Here is a 17,306-nt window from a genome sequence, read left to right on the forward strand (position 1 = left end):
GCAATCTTACCTTACCAGCTTTACAAATGGTTATGGCTGTTTCTCTAGTAGCATTAAAGAGACTAAGAAAACCCTGTTTCTCTTCATTAACTGTAGATTTCTCATCTCATATTGATTTACTTCCCTCCTAAATTTGCCAACAGAATATGTTCACAGTGATACAGTATAAGCAAGATTAATGAAATAATCCAGGGTGACCACATTCCCCACTCTAAACACTCAATATCATTACCTTTGATTGTAATATCAGTGATCTGTTTTACACAGCAGCCACTGAGTGTTGACTGCACAGCAAGGGCTGCATTTTCTGAAATGGTTTTAGTAGAAAGACAGACTGTGTGCCTTAACTCTAAGAAGATTTATTCAGACGCAGTAAGACCTGGAGAAACATTTAGCAAAGTAGCCTCTGTCTTCAGAGGGATCAAGATTTTAGACTTATTTTCTATTTCAGATAGGTGTGATTTTATTTCTCCTGACTTTATTCTTGATTGTTAACAACCCAGAAACCTGGCCTGTACTGAAGTAAGTGGCTTTTGCCTAAGGGAAAAACGACAAAGAGAAATGTAGTAGGAGTTATTATCCTAACAGATTGCAAGATTTGGTCAAATCCATTTGAAATCTTTACTCTCCTGTGATAGCAGCAATCAAACAGTGATTCACTATATAGACCTATCCACTGTACAGCAAGTGCATTAGCTTTCAGAAAAAAATCTTAGTAAAAATATACATGACAAAGGAATTCTTAAAAAAACCCACAACAAATGTATTTATAAAACAAATGTCTGGAGAAACTGCACAGACTAATTTTTTTATGTGGCAAAAGACTTAGGAAAAGTACTTGCTGGCTGTATTCTCCACTGTGTTTCCATATAATCACTATAGTTAGAAGTAGAACATTAACAGTAAGAAGAAAACACCACATCAGTTACATTCCACTGTAACATATATTATAGATATGATAAAAGTATTATCACATTTATTCACCTCATTAGAGTCACACATCTTGATGAAACTTTCTGATGAAGTGCAAACCTTCTTTTCCTCTCCAATAGTTACAATACCTGCAGCAGAATAAACATCACAGCATTTAGTATTGCTAGTACATGACAGATTACTTCATGTGAGCCACAAAAAATAAGAGACAGAAAATCTTGGCTTCTTCGCAGGAATTTTTAACAACCTTTTTTTTTTAATTGATGATCAGGAGACTAGAGCATCTTCCCTATGAGGGCAGGCTGAGAGCTGGGGTTGTTCAGCCTGAGAAGACTGTGAGGAGATCTTACAGCAACTTTCCAATGCCTTCAGGAAAGCTGGAAAAGGACTTTCTACCCAGGCATGTATTGGTAAAACAAGGGGTAATGATTTGATACTGAAAGAAGACTTTGTTCTCACCACCAAGGAGGGACTGGTGGAGAATGAGAAATTTAAGGACAGCCTTGGCTTCACTGACCATAAAACGGTGGAATTCAGGATCTTTAGCGCAACAATTCTGGGAAGACGGACAATGCCGCTTCAATATTGTCAGGCCTGGAAATGCAGTGCATCTTTAATATACTGCCTTGACTAGTGGGTAAAAGGACAGAAAGAGATGTTTAATAGTTACTTCAGAAACACTGAAACAGTTAATTTCAGATAAATGGAAGCAAAGCAATGTGATGCTTTTGTTTGTGAAATCTTGATTGATTTAATGTTCTTCGTTCACATACCATACTGGCGAAGATCCAAGCAGAGATTAGCTCCATCCACTATGGTGGCATTTCGGCAAATGGTCCACAGATTGAAGTACATGTAAACAGGCAAGGAAGTGAAAGCTGTAACACCAAGCCAGGCCAACATAAAGATGTATGTCAGCATAATAAACTGCAGTAAAAGAGGGGAAAATAAAACCGGTGGTAAGTCAGAACTTGACTGATTCCCCCTTGCAAAAAATAAACTACAGAGAAGTAATAGACACATTTCAGACTGCTTTTGTCTGTTTCTGTTCTTATTTAAATTGCATTCTGATTAGAAATTCATGGTCTAATCGAAGTGAGTGATGGAACACTAACGTGAAATTTCTGAAGAACAAGCTTACTCCACGTTACTGTCACTATTGGGCCTACGCTTAATGCAAAGCACCACATCTGAAGTAGAGGCAGCTGCATGCATTGTGAAGCATGTCTCTCCCTCTCTTTCATCACTGCTACTCCGTAGTTAAGATGAGAACTCACATAGGGTTTTTTCTGCTATGAGTCATGGCGCAAAGAAAATTAGAATGAAATAATACAGGTTTTGCTTGCTTTTGCTTTTAAAATCTCAGTCTCAATAAAACTGAGTCACTATCCATGGTTGCCGCCAAATCTCACTGGCAGATCCACTCTGCACTGAACCAATAAGACACAATACATTTGCCGTTTTATCACTCTGTTCAGACATATTTGGAGCATACATCATTCAGAACAAACAAGAGTACTTACCTCTGTTAATAAGAAGCACATTAATTTACCTGCTTTACAATGTGTTTCCCAAAGGCTACACATTTTATTTTCTTAGCCATGAGACTCAAGAATATAGCAATCTGCTTGTAGGAGGCACCGAACTCTACTTCAGGGATGATAGCTATGCTAGCACACCCAGCTTGTGTAAATTTGTATGGATTCTACATTACTACTCCAATGTTCGCCTGAGATGACTAACAGATAGATTCATCAATAAAAAAAATACCTTTTCATTTTATGCTGTGCGAAGGAAATGAAGATGCTATAAGATGAAATGCAGAAGATAAGTCAGCCTCTAAAGATTTAATCTAAAGCCCCAAGATTTGATGGTTTCAGAAATGCTGATGAATGTAAACACATTACTGAAACAACAAAACCCCAAACCCTCATCACACTAACATTTTCCTAACTGTTTACCACAGAAAAATATTGACTTTGAGAACAAGAGCTGAGAATAAGACTAAGACTCTAAGAAAGCTGAAAAAATTGGTCCACAGTCTGCTTTAAATTAAGCCTTAAAGAAAAAATTAAGGGTGAAATAGACAACATTTTATGGTTCTTTTAAAATGTGAGGTCTCTTACATCAGGTGAGGAAGGAAGAAGCCTAACATAAAGACATCCTTCAATTATAGAAATTATATAAGTTCATATTCAGAAGGATTATAAATGGCAGTAAAAAAATGTTAGAGGGATGGCTTGTGCTTGTTGACCTGATCAGGAAAAGTGATGCAAATAAAAAAGCTTTGAATTTTAAATGTGGTGATTTTATTTTGATGTTATGGGATAGACATTCTCAAGCAAGACCTTAATTTTATTTACTTTAATTCGCTTCCGAAGAATATTAAGTAAAAGACATTTTAATTCCGAGGAAGTGTATTTACGTAGAGATGTAATGTACTTTAATTAATCCAGTTTAAAATTAAATTCAGATTAATTTTCCTGACTGTCCCTAGGCAGATGGAGCTTGCAGCAATAGGTTGAAAAACTGGAGAATTTATAGCACTGAAAAGAATTATCAGAAGTATGCAGCAAAGTGAAAATAAAGTAGTATAAATATTAGAACTATTCTGTTTAATACTTTAGATATCTGCTTTCTATTCATTTCCTCAGTACTCAACGCTTCAGCTTTACCTGCAACTTTGTAAATTATGTACCATTTTAACTTTTTCCTTAACATCAAACTAGTTTAAAAGGCACATGTATCTATCTGATTATGTTCAGAGACTTTTGAAAATTCATTCATGAAGATAATGGTTGTGTTCCTCTCCAAAAAAAAAAAATAAAAACCAACCAACTGATAACACAGATGAAATAATAGCAAGGTCTGTAATAAATACACACTTGAATGTTACAGTAGACTTCTCTGTATTTCGTTTCCTTTATATGATGACAATTCTATCCCATCTGAAGCAGACAAAATAGTCAATAAAACTAAATACTGTTCTTTACACATTCCTATTCATTTTGCTCCTTTATTGTTTTGGGGTGGTGTGGTTTGTTTGGTTTGCTTTTTTTGGTTTGGTTTGGATTTGTTTTTTTTTTTTGGTTGGTTGGGGTTTTTTTCCCCACTCCATATTACACTGTTAAAGCTAATGAAAGAACATCTGCTCCAACCCCAGACACTCATTTACAAATAATTACTTGGAAAATTACTTGGAAATGTAGTTTCACTTCAGGGCTATGAATTCCCAGCTAAATTGCTATGTCTGATTTTAATTCATTACAAAGCTAAAGAGTTGTACTCAATTTTTCTGAAGCAGGAAATAAGAAAGTGGGTTTTCTCTGTGTTTCCAGAACAGTTTTTCATTTCTTAGTGTACTATATTTTAGAAGTATTGTACACTCAGTTATTAATTAATTAGGAGCAAGTTCTTCACAGAGAGAGTGATTTGCCATTGGAATGGGCTGCCCAGGGAGGTGGTGGAGTCACCATCCCTGGAGATGTTCAAGAAAAGACTGGATGAGGCACTCAGTGCCATGGTGTAGTTGACTGGATAGGGCTGGGTGCTAGGTTGGACTGGATGATCTTGGAGGTCTCTTCCAACCTGGCTGATTCTATGATGATAAGTAAGATCAGCCTCCTAGTGTATATTTTATGAAACCTCATTTTTGAGCCTTCTTCTAGAACTTCTGAACTTTATAAAAAAGTATTATATGTCTCAGTGTTGTACATGCATGATAATTTAATGGATAAGTAAACCTTTGATACCTGTTATATCATTGAACAGTACTAACTTTTAAAATTTCTTTTAAGATGGAGCTCCACACAGATTCAGGAATATTCCTATTCTGTGGTTAGGACCAAATGGAGAAAACATATTAGCCTTACTATGAGAATTACAATTCCTATTTAATATCTTTTTATTTTATGGCCTATAGAGGAATGAAACACTCTGTAGTCTTGATTGCTTAAGAAGCTTGCTAAAAAAAATCTGTACTGAATACAAAGCATTGTTATAGCAAAGAGGCTATAACAGATCTTATTAGGCTCTAAAAAAATAATCTGCCTTGGGCATAGAATAAGAGGAGAATTCTGTCAGATGCTAGTTGCTGCAAGTCTCAAGAGCTGTCTGCTGAGAGACAATTGCCTGCAATTTTATGGAAGGATTCTCTTTTAAGAACATGAATCCATTTGGTGGAAGGATCAGTCCTGAGACCAGTCTTGTTTAACACCCTGTCGGCAACAACGACAGTGGCATTGAGTGCACCCTCAGCAAGATTGCTGATGACACCAAGCTGTGTGGTGGGCACAAGCCAATCTCATGAAGTTCAACAAGACCAAGTGCAGTGTCCTGCATCTGCGTCGAGGCAATCCCAAGCACCAATATAGGCTGGGCAGTGAGTGGCTTGAGAGCAGGTCTGAGGAGAGGGACATGGGGGTGCTGGTGGACAAGAAGCTCAGTATGAGCCATCAGTGCGCTCTTGCAGCCCAGAAAGCCAGCCAGATCCTGGGCTACATCAAGAGAAGAGTGGTCAGCAGGTTGTGATTTTCCCCCTCTACTCCACACTAGCGAGATCCCACCTGGATTACTGCATCCAGCTCTAGAGCCCCTATTACAAGAGGGATATTGATATGCTGCAGCATGTCCAGAGAAGGACCACAAGGATGATCAGAGGGCTGGAGCACCTCTGATATGAGGAGAGACTGAGGGAGTTGGAGCTGTTCAGTCTGCAGAGGAGAAGGCTCCGAGGTGACCTTATTTTTGCCTTTCAGTATCTTAAAGGGGCCTACAAGTAATCTGGGAAGGGACTTTCTAGGATGTCATGTAGTGATAGGACTAGGGGGAATGGAACAAAGTTAGAAATGGATAGATTCAGACTGGGTGCTAGGAAGAAGTTCTTCATCATGTGGGTGGTGAGACCCTGGAAGGGTTTACTGAGGGAGATGGTTGAAGCCCCATCCCTGGAGGTGTTTAAGGCCAGGCTATATGATGCTCTAGACAGGCTGATCTAGTGTGAGGTGTTCCTGCCCATGGCAGGGGGGTTGGAACTATATGATCTTAGTGGTGTCTTCCAACCCTGACTGATTCTATGATTTTATGCAGTGAATATTTTAGAAAAGGAAGAACTTTGTTTTTCCCCTTTCAGTCACACTGTCTGAAGAGCTAGTGGTCAACGATATAACCAAATTCCTGCCATAATATGAAGAAGATGATGGGAAAAGATTGACAAATTGCATTTGTTTAATGTAAGAATACCTAAAATGCAAAACTTCACATTAATTCTCTTGGCAATGAGTTATTCCATGGAAGCTGCTATCACTGACATCAGTGAAGAAAACCACAATACTGCGATTTGAGCAATAATAACCTTTTGCCTTTTGTTGCCCCTACAGCAGAAAGTGTAACCTTGCACAAGTCGTTATTTTCTAGCAAGAGGAGGTATTACCTTATAAATTCTTGTTACAATGGAATGAAATTGTGATTTTTTTTAAACCACCATTGAAAGACTGAAGCTTTTTAAAAATAATTTTCTCTGCTTTCAGAATCTTCCTCCCAAAGACCTTACAAGAAATGCTTAAGGAGCCTGTTCAATACAGGAATTAAATTCAAAACTCAGTCTGCTGAGATTCAAAGGGATCTTTCTCCTTTGAAGTAGCATTCTGCTATGTGACAAGCCAAAGACTTGTGGAATAGTAGTACAGCATCTTAAAGAGGTATCACAGTTTGTTCTTTAGTACACTCTGTATTGTGTTGGTAGTGAAAATTACTTTCTCTGATCAGTTCAATTTTCACTCTTAAAAGCCAAACATAAACCCAAATCAAAATAGAAGTGATAGTGAAATTCACCTAACAAATCTTAAAGACAAAATTTGACTGATCAATAATCAGTTCACATAGGGAAACAATAGCTAAAGTAAATAATTATTTCAACAAAACAAATCTTCAACTTTTGTAGTGGTTAATTTATTGTGCCAACAGCATGGCTGGTAAAATGCACTCATCAGATTTTATAAGCTTTTGATTGTCGGTAACAGCTTTCTTTAATCATAAATGATCAAAGTAAGTGAATCACCAACCCTTATGAAAAGGTTTGGGTTTTTTTTTAATGAAATGTCAGGAAGTAGTGATTTCAGAGCATGTTCTGAAATCATAGGTATACAGCACAACAGCTTTCATGGAGGTCATAGCTGCTTGAAATCCCATTTTCACTGCAAACACTGCCCAAACCCTATCCATTTTAGTAGGAACAAATTTTCAGATAAAATTTTATGGACACTTGTCCCACATAAAACACATCCACTGACTTTCAAATACTGCTCTTGTTTTGTTTTGTAATGTAATACTTCTGAAAAAAAAAAACAACCATCATATGATTGCTTCAGTGACCCTAGGGACTGAGATCACAAAATCCTGTCCAAAAGTTATTGTTAGTATAGAGAGATGGATTTGAAATGGAAACAAAGTAAACACAGAACACTCTACCTTACTAGAAAACAAAATGTTGACACACAGCAACAAATTGAGAAGTGCCTCAATAAAACTTAACATCAGAAAGCTCATCTTGCTATGTAATTTTATCAACCAAGCCACTCAGTACTCACATGAATAATTTCTTTCAGTTTATTTGTATACATGCTTTATATTGACTCCCTAGACAAGCTCTCAAACCAGAGTTTTGTAAGAAGAGTTACACCTTGCTGTGTTTGTATCTCATTTACATTTATTATCCTTTGACACACACACACACATTCAGTTTGCTGTTAGCTTGATAGTCTAAAAGGTTCCTCTGAATCCTCTTCACAGGCTCAGTAATCCTGTTTGACACTCTTTGCCAGAGATCAAAACTGCATGTACACAGCTCACACATCTTCATCCTGCCAAATGTCTATTATGCTTCACAATGAAACCCTGCCAGTGCAGTCATTATCTGAAAATAAGCACAGGGTTAACCTGGCTGTTGCTAACTAGACACCTGACCTCTTGAGTATGTTGTGTAGTCCCGGTTCTGGGTGCAGTTTCATAACTGAACATCAGAAAAAGGCCCTGCTTGCCATTTGATGTCAACTCAGAAGCATGAACAGGAAGATCTTTTCCATTTTGTGCTGACTTGCCCTGTCTTGCTAATATAATGTTCATTGACAATGATCTATAGATTTTATTTCAATGCTAATAAACACATATTTAGCTTTAGCACTTTGCACAGCTTCAAATCCATAAATGAACTTTGGCTTTCAGGTTTTCTGCTTCAATCTTCCTCACTTTTCCTAGGAGAAATTCCTGCAAGTTAATGCTACTGTCTCTTTAACCTGTGCATATTCTGAATAAACACATTCACCTATTCTGTTTAAATTATTTATGGAAGCTGCCACATATTTTTTCTTGATGAAGTTGTGCTGATAATTCTTTCTGTAGTTTGCAAGAAGTCAGACTTCAAAGTTCTATGTGTTCCTACTTCATACCTAACTGTTTATTTGCATTCAATTTTCTATAATGCAGGGTTCTGTTACCTCAGATCTACAAATCAGACTCAGTCATTTCCTTTGGTCAATAAGCTTTTAACACAGATTAGTGTAAATTTAGATGTGTTGTTCCTGTTCACAATTTGTATTCTTAAAATACAGATGTTTGTTCTTTTTACTTTTGGGAGGTTCAGAATTAATCTCAAAAAAAAAAAATTTGGACTTTTAAAGAAGCATCTACATAAATACTTCAACCTCTTCCCAATGTCCTTTGGAACAGCATCTTAAATAGATAGTTCAGTACATGCAAGTGTGAGAAAGGGCAAGCAGAATATGTATTGGGTTGCTCTGGAAAGGATTTTAACATTGAAAAAGCTACACCAACTTTTGTTGCTTAATTTAAAATGTTAGATTGTCTAGAACAAACAATATTATTATTTATTTAAATCAAAATAAATCAGACATTAAAAAAAGGATATATAATTATATTTAACTCATTGAGATATCGATGCTTTATATGTTACAGATCATCCTCCATGACTCTACCCAATGTCTCTCAGTATTTACACTCTCTCTTACATGTACTATGAAATCTAAATACGTCTAAGATGGACTGTTAAATAGCTCATAGTCAAACGACCTCCTCTAATGTTCTTGTTTCTGTGCTGATTGGTGTTTCCTACACTCATGCCTCATTCCTAAACAGAAGCAAAAAATTAAACAAAAGTACTTCAACATATTTTAAATATAATGCTGAAGAAAGAAACTGATATCCTAGTATTATCAATGAATGCACTAGAAATTGTGTAAAACACTCATAAAGCCTTTTTTGCTTGGTTTAAAGTATCACTCTCATTGCTGACAGTCACTTGTTGGATATTCATTACTGTCCCTACAAAACATGTTCATCCTATCTCTCTCTGACATATTAAATTCCTAGGCACAGCTCCAAGAGGCTTGTTGAAACATGGATGTATTTCATGTTCTACTACTGTCATGAGGCTGATTCTCCTTGGATTGCATTCAACTGCTTCAAGATTAAAAAAAAAAAGGTCAATATTGGTCAAAATATCTCATCCTAGAGGGACACAAGACAGACTTCTCAGGTTTGCGTAATTGCAGTTGTTCCGTATATTAGTTATTGTGGCATTCCTTAGACTGTTAAAATCTAGTACCACAACATCATTACATTTCTGGAATTTTTAATTTTGAAGTATCTATTTTATGTAACTGTTTTGTTTGGGTTTGTTTAAACATTTTCCTTCTACAGATATTTTAAATGGTGGGAAACACTATTTTGACAAAATTAAAAGCACTTCTTACTGCTACTTTCTGCTTTACATTTGCACACACATTTTACTATAATTTCCTTTAAATGTGTGTTCCAAGGTTGAAATACTACACATAATGTCTATTGGTTTGTATCTATTTAGATGCCTATAAAAAGGTAGTTTACTTTCTGATTTACTCTGAATTGATTTACTGGAAGCACTTGGGAAGGAGATTTCATAGCTGCATCAAAAATACAAAAAGGTTCTCTATCAAACTGAAATTGTGCTTTGTAAACAAACCCACTGTCAGAAAATACTCAGCTCAAAGAAGATAGTGGGAGAACTGAAAAACAAGCAGGCTAGAAACCAGTGTGAGTAGATACAGAACACATCTTTGACCATAAAATTGTGTATTTATGATTCCACTGATATTCACAGGTTTAAATAACTATAGAGTAAGATGTATCGATGCAATGAAAAAGATGAAAGCGGCAAGGTGAGAACAATACTCAAGGAAAATTGATCATCTGATGAAGTATTTAAGTTAAAATAGAGAAGAATTATCTGAATCAAGGGGAAATAAATCTAAAATCTGAAACAATTTGTGATGGTTCCTAATAGAATGATAAAGCCCATGGAGAAAGTGTAACATCTCCCACAGACAAGCACAATTTGGAAAAAAACAAACAACTACATTTGAGTAAAATACTTATTGACTGAGCATACATGCCAAGAAAAAACAATCAGTCCTTGTGTGAAAGGCACATTTACAACACAATCTGAAGCAAAGTAATTTTGTCCAGTTTATCACCAGAAATAAACATTTTGTCAGTGAGCAGCAAGGCCAAGAGAAGCTGAGAAGCTACTGACAAAGCATAGTACAAAGTCTGGCACACTTCACTATTACAGAAAGCAATGAACGTTGCAGCCAATAAAACAGCTTTGTACAAAGCACATAAGTCAGGTGAGAAGATGAATGATTGGATGATTTTGTACGTGTAATATCCCTGAGTGAGAAAATGTGCTTGTATGAAAAAAAAAACACCAAAAAACCCAAAGCAAACTGCCAGATCACAGAAATGACAGGCTGAAAGTACAGTCAACATGTGCAAATATATATCAAAATAATTTCTAAGCCCACTGCAGAAGATTTCTTAAGTATAAGAAGCAGGAGAAAAAAAAAAAAAAGTAGAGTCATAACTTCCATTCTTTTTTTTTTTAAAGAAACCAATGTAGTTGGGAGCACATTGGCATAAATGTTAGAGTCTCTTAACTGCTACAGTGAGTTCTGAAATATTGCTAGCACTTGTCTTTCCAGAATATTACAAGGAACTCAGTTCTTTTAAAAAAATCACAACACTGGCTTAGCATCCAGAGATTAAGAGTACTTCCAGAAATGTAGGAAATTGTTAATATGTCTTCCTTTATTTACTAACTCTATCAGTGTTCTGATAGAAAATGGTACTCGTGTAAACTCAGATTAAAGGGGCCAAGAAGGATACACAGTGCTAAATTTAGGTAGTTTACTGATGTGCTTAATATAAAAGATCTAACATAAAAGACTTGAGGGTCATTTGCAGAAAAACTCAGCTCATCTGAAAGAAATCTTTCTAACCCTCCCTCTCCTTCAACCACAGACGGAGCATAGGCCCTTCTGGTAGCCCTAGCTACATTCCTAATTAGGTAGAATACATCTGTGCCACAATACATTCCCTCTGAAACTGAATTCTCTATCAGCTTCTGATCATTTGTGATGATAATTCTTGGTTCAACTTTTTAACTGTGCAGCCTGAAACATCAGAGCACCATATGAATGTCACCTTCCCCATTTTTCATGTCAGCACCTGAAACTACTTGGATATTTCACTACTCAATATGTAGGAAGACAAGAGTTTTATTAGATAATTTTCATATTTAAGATTTTATTAAGGAATTCTGGACCCATAAGTACATTTGCTGTCTTGGAGAGAAGGTCCTCTGCTTCTCATAAATGAAGAAGCAGTGGTATCAAGCATTCAGCATTCCTCAGACACAGGAACATTCAATGAAAAGAAAGGCCTCTCTCTCTGTCAGCTTGGTGTTTTGCCAGCAGAATATCCAGATATGTTATCTGATTTTCAGAGAGCTTCATTTCTAACATTCGCAAATGACCTATCTCTCACATCTTACAGGGTACGCTCCACAGCAGCACCAGCATGACTTGGATCCTAAGCCCCTAAGTGCTCACATAGTCTGATTAATCAACTATACAATCACTATAGGGGTTAGGTTGAGCTAGTTCTTATTCCATTAATTCAGGCAAAAAGAATTCCCTTTACCCACGTAAAGCTAGGAAGTGAGCTAGTCACAGTGAAGGATGGAGGTCAGGAAGGACACTTGAAAAGCTTCTGTAGGTGTCAGCTTTCAGTGTTCACAAAAGCTTTCTTTGCAAAGAATATTTCAATAAGAAAGGAAAAAGGCTGTTACTCTTCAGATTTCCAGTGATAGATATGTCTCCTTCATACAATGTTAAAACAAGTTTGTCCTTCTTGAATTTTTTGTTTTCATTTTCCTGACAGCCTTAATATGCTCATGCAAAAGATTAATGAGAGGTGATTGGTGACAATGGTAAAAAGCAGGTCTTCATTTTCAGACTTCAACATACTAAACTGGTATTTAGAAAGACATTGGCAAATTTTAAGTGAAATTATAATCACAACTAGATTTTTCAAAGGTATCTTTGATGTAGGACCATTTCTGTAATATTAATTCTCCAACAAGTATCCTGTGTACATCCTTCTTAGTACTAAGATATTACTAAAAGAAACCAAGTGTTTAGTCTTAAACAGCTTTGATTTTAATGTTTACAAATTTACTATCTCATAGTTTTAAACAAGGAAACTTTCTAGCAACTTTCTAATCTTCTTCAGCAGCATTAGCAACTGTACATAACTAAAGTTATTACAGTAAATTCACATAGCAAGAGAATAATCTGGGTTCAACACCCAAGGGTACTGATTAAGTTTAATTTATCTCTCTAGTTGAATTTTTTGTTGTTCTTAGAATTTATTTCTTCATATCATTGCATGACTTAAGGAAATTAATAAATGGTTAATATATCACTTCTGGATTGACATATTTTCTGATTGCAAAAGGTTCTTTACATGTAAACTGTCATTTGTCCCTTAGAAATTTTAAATACAAGACAATGGAAATAAACCTAGTCAAAAGGGTTATCAAATTTTAATTGGCAAAAATGCTGTATATACTAACTTCCTCTCAAACCTTTAGAGCAGAGAAACAAAAGTCAGAATAATAACCCAAAATAGCTCAAGACATTTGTATAGCAGTCTCTCTGACATATTGTTAGAATAAGACAAGCAATTACATTGCAAATTGTTTTTCTTCTCCAGGGAAAAGAAAAAAAAAACTTCAACTAACTTCAAGAATAATAACAGCTTATTTAACTCAAAATGATTGATGGCTTATTTTTGTTGTGCTAAACTTAAACTTAACTGCAGGATATATATCAACCCAGGATGTCTTAAAGGAAAGCAAAAACATTACAATTTATTGATGAGGAAAATAAAACGGTGAAGGAATTACTCCAATAAATCATTATTATTAACAGTGATATTAACCGCTGATTATGTGTTTAATTGTTCATTCCTTCCAGACGAACACTACAGAATTACAGTTTCTACTTCAAAGGCATCACAACTGTGAGAAGAAGCAACAATACTGAGGACAGGCATTTATGGGAGCTGTGAAAGAAAAATAACATTCTGAAAAAACTGTTACTTTCTAGAGAGTTTGAATTAGCTTAGTAGGTTCTCAGTGCGTATGGATTAGTAATTTCCTTCCAGGAGATGAAAGCAGTGTTTGTATAAGCAGTGACTGTTCCCAGTCTGATGTATTTGTTTAAAAGCTATAAAACAGTGATTTTGTCACTTTGACTAAGAATAGTGCCACTTGACAGGAACAGAAGAAAAAAAGATAACAAAGTAGCATTACTGTAGTGCATATTCCATCTATGTAGGGATGGCATGCATGCTACATTCCATATTTTTTCTGCATATAGATTATCTGTGTTCAGTTTAACCTTAAATGTCAGAATAGTCAAAAATACTAGTTTTGACAGCATTTAGTGTGATTAGAAGGTATACTTATATTTATTCTTGGTACATATTCCAGTTTGGGGATTGTTGATATTTGTAGGAGAGTAAAATGGAAAACCCTCCTCCCAATATTATTTTGTATATCAGTTATTGTAATCATAGTATAATATTAAGTGTACCTTAACACACAGATCTACCTGGCTGTATTTAGTCAGTATTAGAATATATCATTTGTTGATACTGACATTATTTGCAGAAATATCCCAATCCAACAGCTACCAAGTGTCCAAGTTAGATAACCATGCTAGTTGCAGAAGAGTCAGTTACCAAAAACATTAGTTATGTACTTGATATTGAACAGAGATCTTAATCTCAATTCAAATAGTCAGCAATTTTATAATGAGAAACCTTCGTTTAAGTTCCAGTACAAATCAGAAGTGTTTTTTCCTGGATCATATGTGTGTGGTGTCTCCAAACCAGAGACAACAAAGGAGCAAATAACAGATTGTTTGCCATTTAAGAACAAAACACAACTTGATGACAGATCTCACCTTATCCCAACGAGGAACAAACATGATTTCTAAAATAACACTGAAAATGTTAAAAAGAAAAGTATTTCTTGCTGAGTACACCTGAAGGCATTACACACTTTCAGTCCTGCCTGAAACAGCTTATGTTGCTGAGAAAGTTTTCCCATTGAACTGTTAAAAGTGATTGTTCCTGAGTAACAAGAGTTATTTAGTGACTAACCAATATAGAGAACGTTTCTAACAGTCTTTTCTCCGTTGCTATGCTTTTTAACCACAAAAATGAAGTATCAGAAACCAATGAGAAAAACAAACCTCACAAGGCACTACAAATATGAAAAACATGTTGAAATTATCATAAATAGAAGAGCCTTTTTTTCTACTTACCCAGGCACTGACACATCTGCCACAAGTGGTGATTTTGAAATCTCCATAGAGATCTTTGATGGCACCAGTTGTAAAGAATCCCTCCACCATCAGCAAAATGCCATATACAAAGAATGCAGCTGCTACACCATATATCACATATTTGAAGATGTCAATCCTGTATAGGAAGAGTAAAAATTATTTATCTGCATAAACATCTAAAGCTAACTGAAATTTCAGGGTGAGATGAAGAGACTCACTAAGCCTCAAAGCCTCAACACTAGAGTCAGCTTAAGTGCTGATGTGATATGACAGCTGAAGCTGAGGACAGGAATGAACTTTGGAATAAAATAGCATTGATATAAGAAACACTGGACCTTTCAGTTTAATAAGATGTAAAATTGGATCTGTCAAAATTATTTAAAAGTCAGTAAATTTTAGTTTTATTTTTCTTCCAAATAAAGTGGAAACACAAAAAATAAAAGGAAAAAGAAACATTTATCTGACACATGTCCTGGTAACACATTGCATACAGCACTTAGGTTATAGAAAAGAGAATTCAGTCACAATCTTGAATAAACCTTTCTGCATGTACAAGTAGCTCTCAAATTGCCATTCCAGTCTGTGCTACCTTCTCACTGTTTTTCAACTTGTTCTCCAATGGACAAAGTATCTGACACAAAATGATGAAGTCATCTACACAAATCCCTAATGTAAAACCAGAAACATTATTCTGAAAGTAATAAGGTAAGATCTCCTGGTGTTCTTCTACAACAGGGCTTTAAAAACATCATTTCACTGACCCTAAGCTCAAGAAATAGAGACAGTTTACAGTGTAACATATAGAGCCACAGAAGGCTCAATTTATTACAAGGAATATTATCTGGGTTGTCATGTGGTTGTCCTGCCTAGTAATGTCTGGAAGCTCAACAGTATTTCAAGAACACTCTGTCTTCTAAATGTTCTCTCACAACCAGGGTTTGAAAAAGATGTTTGAAAGCACTTTTCTGTTCCAAGTGTTTAAAACTTCCTGTAGCCATTGCCTTGGATCAGCAGGTTTCAATGTTTCCTACTTGGACTTCTCTAAAAACCTAGATGTGACAAGATTCCACTTTATCAATATGACATGGCAGGAGTTGTGCATCTCTTTAGAAAATGTTTATGAGTGGGAGCTCATAACAAAATAGGAAAAAAAATAAGCCAGACTCAGCAGGATCTGCAAGATGAATTCTGACATGCACCAAACAACTACCCAAAATGAACATTTCTCAAGACAAAGATTTATACTTCTATTGTTACAGAAAGAAATAATTAACAATAACATTTCTTTAGGATCACACTTTTCATTATCACCCAAAGATAACTCTCAACACATGCTTAACATGTACAATAGAATAATGAATCTCAAAACCTCATTCACGTGTCTTTGCATTTGGATGGTTTTAAGAGATTCAAGGTCAAGTTTAAGTTTACACTTGATATTTCAGATGTATTACTGTCTTTGCAACTGCAGTGAACATATATTAAGATTGCATTAGTCTCATAAAGGCACAGTTAAATGTATGACCTAACTGGGGGTAGGAGAAGTATTATAAATAAATGGGGTTTTGCAATTTGTTATAATGTTTAATACATATCATTGCAGATTACATTGCAAAAATCCCATTTCCCTAATTTTGTAGTAATTCAGCCAATGCAACATTATTTTAATGAGTTAATTATATTTTAAGCCTATTTTTTCTTTACTGATGACAATACCTTTACAAGAAACAGCAACTTCCTGACTATTCCATAAGCTCTTTTCCAACCTCCACGTTATATACCTTATAAAATTGTGACCTCTGTGAACAGCTGAAGTGGAGGAGTTCTGCCAGGAGCAGCTCCTTACCGACCTTTGTATTTTCAGTGCTGTACAAATTTCAAACTGTATTTGCTCTAAAGAGGTTAAGACCCTTGGGAAGTCCAGAGACCATTTCAGCCCTTGCAACACCCCTTTCAATCATTTGTACTGAGTGTCCTGCTGAGTTGCTTGTATCAAATCGCATACTAAAAGATCTCTGTTTTTTCCTTAGCCTTAGTTTTAACTAAAGGAATAACTTTCACTTAAGTCTTCCTTTCACAAAGAAATAAAATATACATAGCTATACACTAACCAGATATAGAATTTTCTCCTTCATATACTCTCCACACAGAGAAGCAATAAACTCTCCACTGATCTGACTACGTGAGATGAAAAAGACAGACTTATTCAAAGAAACAAAGGATGCTGTTTAATACAAAGGGTAAAAACATGAACAAATATCATGAAACAATCATACAATTATACCTTTTAAAGCAATATAGAATTGTATTGCAATATAACTAAATTTGGTGTATGTTATATTTAAAGAAAACTTATTACAACAGTAGTATTTTATATATACAATTTTAAAGATAGTGCTGACATTATTCTTCAGCATCTAATAAATTCCACATAAACTTTGATTTTCCAATTAAGTTACAGTATATAATAAAATATATGCCTTGTAAAATAGAGGTTGCTTTTCTTTGATATGAAATTTGATTCTTTGTGGATGAACTCAAGGATATTAGTCGCCATCTGTATTTCAGTAAAGTCTGCTGCAAACAGAACGTGAGGGCAAACAGGGAGGTAGAAGGGAATGTCAG

At 35.4% G+C, this 17,306-nt stretch overlaps 1 protein-coding gene across 2 annotated transcripts in view; it reads right to left on the reverse strand.

The window, feature by feature from the left end:
• GPM6A (glycoprotein M6A) overlaps positions 1-17,306 on the reverse strand; it is a 108,728-nt gene that overhangs the window by 9,382 nt on the left and 82,040 nt on the right. For both annotated transcript variants that reach the window (XM_064148880.1, XM_064148879.1), the window contains exons 3-5: positions 14,661-14,817; positions 1,707-1,860; positions 985-1,061 (exon numbers count right to left, since the gene is read on the reverse strand). In XM_064148880.1, coding sequence (XP_064004950.1) covers positions 985-1,061; positions 1,707-1,860; positions 14,661-14,817 — 388 coding nt within the window. The remainder of the gene's footprint in view (positions 1-984; positions 1,062-1,706; positions 1,861-14,660; positions 14,818-17,306) is intronic.

Source organism: Pogoniulus pusillus, chromosome 9, assembly GCF_015220805.1.
Source record: "Pogoniulus pusillus isolate bPogPus1 chromosome 9, bPogPus1.pri, whole genome shotgun sequence".
In the NCBI taxonomy this organism is placed as follows: domain Eukaryota; kingdom Metazoa; phylum Chordata; class Aves; order Piciformes; family Lybiidae; genus Pogoniulus; species Pogoniulus pusillus.